This window comes from Fulmarus glacialis, unplaced genomic scaffold (genome assembly GCF_000690835.1).
Source record: "Fulmarus glacialis isolate BGI_N327 unplaced genomic scaffold, ASM69083v1 scaffold7483, whole genome shotgun sequence".
Taxonomy (NCBI): domain Eukaryota; kingdom Metazoa; phylum Chordata; class Aves; order Procellariiformes; family Procellariidae; genus Fulmarus; species Fulmarus glacialis.
The window spans coordinates 20,228-27,265 of record NW_009203517.1 but is presented as its reverse complement, the minus strand read 5'-3'; the positions used below and the strand labels follow the sequence as shown (position 1 = coordinate 27,265).

The window sequence follows — 7,038 nt, the reverse complement described above, 5'->3', positions numbered from 1 at the left end:
ATTCTATCATTTCATGGTCGCTAAGCACAGTGGGTGCTGCGTCCAGAGCTGGGATGGTCAGATGTTGCTGTGGTACGAGTAATCTCCGATAACTGTACAGTGTCTTGTATTTTTTGTTCTTTTGCTCCTTCTAGTACATAACATGCTGTTTGCTAATGCTGGTGTAATAAATTTAATTCTGTACAAGAACTGTATGTCTTATGCTGCCTTACATGGATGCCATCAGGATGTTGTGTTTGGGGTTTTTTGTGGCTGTCACTTATCTTTATTAGTATGATTGTTTTTTTCACCGCTTTCTAGTAATGGCGACCTACACTTGTATCACTTGCCGTGTGGCTTTCAAGGATGCTGACATTCAGCGTGCCCATTACAAAACTGACTGGCATAGGTACAACCTGAAGCGTAAGGTTGCTGACATGCCTCCTGTCACTGCTGAGAATTTCCAAGAGAGAGTCCTAGCCCAGAGGGCAGTAGCAGAGGAGCAGAACAAAATCACTGCCACTTACTGCACAGTTTGCAGCAAGAGATTCTCCACCTTCAATGCCTATGAGAATCACTTGAAGTCCAAGAAGCACCTAGAGTTGGAGAAGAAAGCTGTTCAAGCTGTCAGCAAGAAGGTGAAAATATTAAATGAAAAGAACCTGGAAAAGGGGCTGGCCCCAGAGAGTGTAAACAAAGATGAAATGAACACAGCTATACAGCAAGCCATCAGAGCTCAGCCATCTTCGTCTCCGAAGAAGACGCCTTTACCTCCTAGTAATGCAAGCAGCTCTCCAGTTTCTATGGGAAGCACCAGCTTATCACAGAGTAGAGAGCGATCGGAAAAACCTCCACGCCTACAGTGGTTTGAACAGCAAGCAAAGAAGCTGGCCAAACAACAAGCAGAGGAAGAAGAGGATATGGAAGAAGGTAAGGCAATAAACACCCTGACAAGAGATAGCGTGGAATAAGCTATGTAGTTGTTGGTTTTGTGGAAAAGCCTCCTTCTATTTGTGTAGGAGTACAGTATTTTCCATCACAAAAGGTCTTCCTGTTGATTAAATTTTCAGCTTAACAAAGGAGCTAAGGTTGGCCCATGCTTGCAGTCAAGGACTCCATGTTAGTGTCTGAACTGCCAGCTGCGCAAGATACTAATGAGTGTGAAGGTTGAATATAAACAGTTACTAATACGAGCACTATTTCCCACGTAAAATTCCAGGGGAAGTTTCCTTTAAGGAAGGCTAACATAAAAGGCTACCCTAAAACTACTTCTGAAAAACAGATGAACAAAAATCCAATCACGATCATTTGCTGTTGTCCCATCAATCTCTTTACTGATCTGTTGAAGGGAGGTGGGAGTGGGGTTGGTTTTGTTTTTCTCTGCCCATCAAGACCAGAGGAGAAAGTTTGCTCCTTAGCCTGACACTGTGTGGCATAGCTTCTCAGCATGTTGGCATCTATATTAAAATTGGTTTAAGAGTTGCCACCCCAACTGCCTGTTCCAGCTGCTTCACTCTCACCGCTTGTGTGGATGCAGCTCTTTGTTGGAGGTCAGCTTGGAAAGTGGACAACTGAAAAGGTCAGAGCTTCAGAATTCCCAGAAAAGGGTTATTTTTAACCTGGAGGCTTTCAGTGCTGTAGTTTACAGTGCAGCTCCGAAGGCATCTATTGGAACAATTCAGTGGGGTGATTAAACTGCAGCAAGGGGACAGGTATGAATGAAGTGGATCATACTATGCCAGCTTCATTACTGAAACCGTTGTGTCATGTTATTACATCTGTTACAGCAGTTTTATGCTGGTGAAATTTCAGTTGCAATTCAGGGAATCTGTTCTACAGGAGAAGAAACGTACACCCCTGAACATGCATCTTAACATCTAAAGAAGGAGCCAACCTGCACCTGTTTTGGATTAAGGTGTTAGTCTTAAATTGTAATGCTAAAATCTCAGTAGGTTTCTGAATTTAATTTTCCTTCTAAGTGTTTGTCCAGGAATATTTCCTACAAGTCCTGTTAATTCAGTGTCAGGCTTTTAAAATTATTAAACTATATCCTATAGCAAAGATCTCTAATTAGCAGCCTACAACACTGGGGAGCACTGTGTTCCCTGTTCTCAAATGCTCTGTGTGCATGGCAGTTGGAAGCAGATCAGTAGGAATAGAGTACTGGGAAATGCTCACTGCCCCAGATCTGAACTCCTTAAAAAGGATTTCTAGACCCCTCTAGCAGTATAATCAGATTGCTGGTTCATCTATCCATTAATGAGCTCTGCAGTAACCTTGCAAATGTGTAAAATTGTTAGTATATCTTGGTATATACTAACATATAATGTAACGTAGTGTATCTGTGACAGCTGGCTTTGTTCTTTGTCGTTGAAGATGTATGTGTGAACAGCTTTCCCTCACTGCTGAGTCACTGCTGGAAATGAGTATTTTCATGATTCTGACAGAGTTGTATTGTTTTTAATGAGCCACGCATGTGTTCTTGTGCTGTGGTGAATTAAATTTAAGGCTTCAAAACAGCAATAAAGTGTTAGTAGTTGAGAAAATGGAGGAGAAAAATATCAGATCTGCCAACTTTTTTATGAGCAGACTTGAGCTTTGCTGTGCAAAGAATGTGTTTTACTGGCAATGGTATATTCTTGTACCTGGAAGTGACTGTGTGGCACTTAGCTGTAAGAATAGAAAATGCAATATTTTCTATGATAACTTTTTCTAACTTAATTGGCTCTTGTTTTGCTTGGGAGAAGTAATCATATAAATAAATATTTTTTTAAACTTCCTTTAAAAGACTGGGAAGATATGGATTCTGATGAAGATATCGGCTCTGAAGAAGAGATGGAAAGTGTGGGAGAAGAAGAGGAGGAGCAGGCAGAAGCTGAAAGCACTCCTGCTGTTGGGGCCATACCAGTCACGGACTGCTTGTTCTGTTCCCACCATTCAAGATCTCTCACGAAAAATGTGGCACATATGACAAAAGCTCACAGTTTCTTCATTCCGGACATTGAGTACCTTGTGGATCTCAGAGGACTAATCAAGTACCTGGGTATGCCTGTTCTGATTTTTTGATCAGGATAATTATATACTGTTATTGCTTATTTTCACTGGGATATGACTTTAAAATGTTCTGGGCTTCTTTTTGTGTAAAATCTGAGTGCTGTCTGGTTCAGTATTTTGATCATGAACAGGACCACAGGCTTTCCAGGGAGAGTGAGAGAAAACCCCACTGAGCAAACATGCGGTCATGTACCCTGTAGGTTTCGTGTTGTTCTCTAACATTGAGAAAGTTGCTCAGCTAACATGAAATTTAGGATAAAACTCTTGCTAAAGTGTGCATATGAACTGTGTTATCCTACTAATGAGTTGCAAGTATTTGCCTCATCGGTTTACAATACTTATGAGAGAGCTAAAAGCTAGAAAAAATGTATCTTGCTTGAAGTCTACAAATAATAATGAGAATAAAATGATTTTGGAGTATCAGACAGAAAACTGTATTGGAAGTACAAAATTTGTTACTGAGAATACGTAATGATCCATACCTTGTCGTATGAAATCTTTAAATGCACAGATTTGTCCCTGATGGAGCTATATGGTCAAGGCATAGGAACAGCAGGGCTTTTGTGGAAATGAAGGGCTCAAGGCTCTTCCTCGGTCTCTCTGCCTGCAAGCTGGGAAGCCTACATCACAGAAATGTTAATTTTTGTCTCGGGAGGCTCTGTTCAGACCAATAGAAGTGTCAATGTTTTCTGCAGGAGAGAAAGTTGGCATTGGGAAAATCTGCATCTGGTGCAATGAAAAAGGGAAGTCCTTCTACTCCACAGAAGCAGTACAGGCTCACATGAATGATAAAAGCCACTGCAAACTCTTCACAGATGGAGATGCTGCCCTGGAATTTGCAGACTTCTATGATTTTAGGTGAGGACGCTTTTCTTTGAGTGGAGCACAGATGGGGACAGACAAAAGGACAGTTGAATATTACATCGGAAACTATTATTCATTCTTAAAGTATAGTCCTGTTTCTGGTTCTGACGCTTATTTTGCATCGCTGGTTCACCACTTTTCTAGGTGAGCATAACAACACGATTGGTTCTCCTCTCCTGTGATCACTAATACCAGTCCTACATGAAAATGTATTTTGCGTTCTGTTTTGTATGTTTGCTGTTACTGAGTTTAGATTTCAGTGCACTAGCAAAGACCATAAAAGGGTATAACTGTCTCTTCCATTACCTTTTAGGCAGATTGTGGGCTTAATACCTACTGTGGAATTTTTTTTTTTTTTTTAAAGTAGCTGGAGTTAAACAGGACTGCTGTGATTTAGAGGCCTCGAGTTGAACTTCCTGTAACTTATCCTAAGCCGTGTTCATTTTGATCAGAAATAACCTCCTATTGTGGTGACAGGTGGATTTAGTGGAGCTTCTTGGAGCGCTCATTCAGTAGCTGTGCAGAGCTGGTGGGCTGCACAGCGGTGGCTTTTCACCATAAGTCGCTGTTAAGTGTGCAGCAACAGAACTGTGTTGAGTTATAGAGCCGGGTGAGGAAGGGTGGTCCTTGTCTTCAGCCTCTGTTCAGGGCAGGGTGCTACTGGGAAGAACTCTCAAACCACGGTAGGTGAAACGTGACGATGTTTGTGGCTTGCTATAGCTGTGCATGGCAGCTCTTTTGTGTAATGGGTCTGGATAACTGTGGCTGCTCACCATGTATAAACCATGTACTGCTGCTCTTCCACAGGAGTAGTTACCCTGATCACAAGGATGGGGAAGATGTGAAGGTGCCTGGAGAGCGCCCAGCAGAGAGAGAGTTGGATTATGATGATGACACCATGGAGCTGATCCTTCCTTCAGGTAGGCATAGGATTTGTGTTATGACATACTTTCTCTGCATTTCTTATAGCTGCAGCTGTTACCTGCAGCATAAGTCATTGTTGTAAGTGTTTTCCTTTGGCAAGGGAGAAGATAATTTTGCATCTAAGTGTCTTTGGGGTTTTGTCCTTACCTTCCATTATTTTCACTACCAAGTAGTTCAACTTCTTCAGCATTAATGTGTATGTGGACTGGGGCAGGGGGTTCCTTTGCCTACTTTACCTTTTCATTAACGTGTGACTCTTATGGTATACTCCAAGAGTTTCCATATCTTGTTTTACTGCAACTTGGAGAGGCTATAACTTAGTGTGGTTTTTCTAGGGTACTTTTTTTGCAGAGAAGCAGCTGGTAACTAGTTTAGTAAACTAGTTCGGTAAAGTTAATTTATTTAAACAACCTTACTCCTGCCTTGTATAGCATTTGGCACTTCTGCTTTTATTTTTTTTTATTTTATGTTTTGGTGGTTTTTGTATGAGGGGACCTCATCCCTTTCATTCTGAAAAGTGCTGCCAACTATGCAGTTACAGAAGATTTCCTGAATGTCAGCAAATTACTTCCCTGGTTACTTGAAACAGCATTGCCTCTCTGCTCATTCCCCTGATTAAAATTTTCTTTTCTGATAACTGCCTGTTTGTTATCTGAGCTAAGGCCCTCTTGAACAACAGCACTCTTTGGTTTTTTTCTTCAAGGTAGAGTGCAGTACAGCAGCTCTTATAGTAATTACATTGAGTTCCTAATAGTTCTAAAGTTTTTAAGGTTCTGGGCCTTTTAAAAGCATTTCTCAGCATAGGGATTTTCCACAGTTTTCACAATATGCTTGAATACTGCATTTCAGAAGCTGTTTCATTATGCATAATAAGATGTCCCCTCCTCTGAACAGGTGCGAGAGTGGGTCATCGTTCTTTAATGAGATACTACAAGCAACGGTTTGGTCTGTCAAGAACGGTGGCTGTTGCGAAAAATAAGAAAGCAGTGGGTCGGGTGTTGCAGCAGTACAGAGCTTTGGGCTGGACAAGTCAGACAGGTAAGTAACAGTGTGAGGTTTTTGCAAAGGAGGAGGTTCTAGGACTTTATCAGTCTACAATTAAATAGGTCAAGTTTGTTTCACATTTGTGGGGTTTTATGCAGTACTTTGTCTTCCACTCACTTCCCTTTCATTCGTGACATCCAAGCAGAAAAAGTTATAGGAAGTTGTTTGTGTCTAAAATCCATTGCAGCTTCTGTGCAAGCCCTTCGATTCATTAGTACGTGTGTTTGTGATATTTGGTAACTTCCCAAGATTTGTTGGTTTCTGCCTGTCAAAAGCACTACTCTTTCTATTTAATAATGTAACAAACTGTTCTTTGACAGTTAGAATACTTTTCCAGTTGGGGAGCAGTGATGTGATCTGTATCCACTTTTGAAATAAAAGAATCGCACATTGGAATGCAAAACAACCTTTTCCCTTAATCACAGTCATGGGTATTCATAGAGGGAACTGGCCTTTCCCAAGAGAAAAGTGAAAAGAAGTGTGCCAGTATGGGAAGGAAAACATGTAGCTAACTGCTGATGTGAATGGACAGATTAGCGGATTTGCATGTAAGTAGTAAGTAAGCAAGATTTCAGACATTTATCCCTCTCTCTCTTCTTCCTCTCTCCCTGAAGGGGCAGTCTTTGCTCAGCAGCGTGATATGCAGTACCTGCAGAGGATGAAGTCAAAGTGGATGCTCAAGACAGGAATGAGTAACAATGCTACAAAGCAGATGCATTTCCGGGTGCAAGTCAGATTCTGAGTTGCCGAGAGAGCTGCATGCAACTGGCTTTGAGAAGGGGGATTTAATGGTTTCTGGGACGAAGATTCTGTTATTAAAATGGACTTGGTACCTATCAAATTGGGATGTGTATGCTGGTGTGCCTTCCTGTCTATGAGAAGAAGAGCAGGGAGCTTGTCTCTTCCAGTGAAATGATGGTTGGCCTAACTTGAAAAATAAAATAACTTAAATTGAATACATGGCAAAGTAGTCCTGGCTATGAATAAAGACGCATGCATAGTCTTGCTGCCCATCTTTGTGCAATCCATTTCTGTGGGCAGTTGACATTGTCATTTATCTGAGTATCTTCAGTTTCCAGTTCTGCAAAATGGTTGAGGCCAAGAGAAGATCCCAGATCTAAGAGCCTGAGATGGAGTGTATTGAAGGTTTTCACTTGCGGTGCCAGACATAAG

At 41.4% G+C, this 7,038-nt stretch overlaps 1 protein-coding gene across 1 annotated transcript; it reads left to right on the top strand.

Annotated features, from left to right (window-relative positions):
- The first annotated feature begins 298 nt into the window (after positions 1-298).
- ZNF622 (zinc finger protein 622) lies at positions 299-6,695 on the top strand. The gene is made up of 6 exons (XM_009574660.1): positions 299-909; positions 2,768-3,022; positions 3,729-3,891; positions 4,705-4,817; positions 5,716-5,859; positions 6,480-6,695. Exons 1-6 carry the CDS (start codon positions 303-305, stop codon positions 6,605-6,607), a joined length of 1,410 nt encoding a protein of 469 aa, XP_009572955.1. The 5' UTR covers positions 299-302; the 3' UTR covers positions 6,608-6,695.
- The last annotated feature ends 343 nt before the right edge of the window (positions 6,696-7,038 follow it).

Coding starts and splice junctions, on each gene's coding strand:
- ZNF622 (XM_009574660.1), top strand. CDS start 303: ATGGCGACCTACACTTGTATCACTTGCCGTGTGGCTTTCAAGGATGCT. Junction 3,892..4,704: donor GCAGACTTCTATGATTTTAG/GTGAGGACGCTT, acceptor GCTCTTCCACAG/GAGTAGTTACCCTGATCACA. Junction 4,818..5,715: donor GGAGCTGATCCTTCCTTCAG/GTAGGCATAGGA, acceptor TCCTCTGAACAG/GTGCGAGAGTGGGTCATCGT.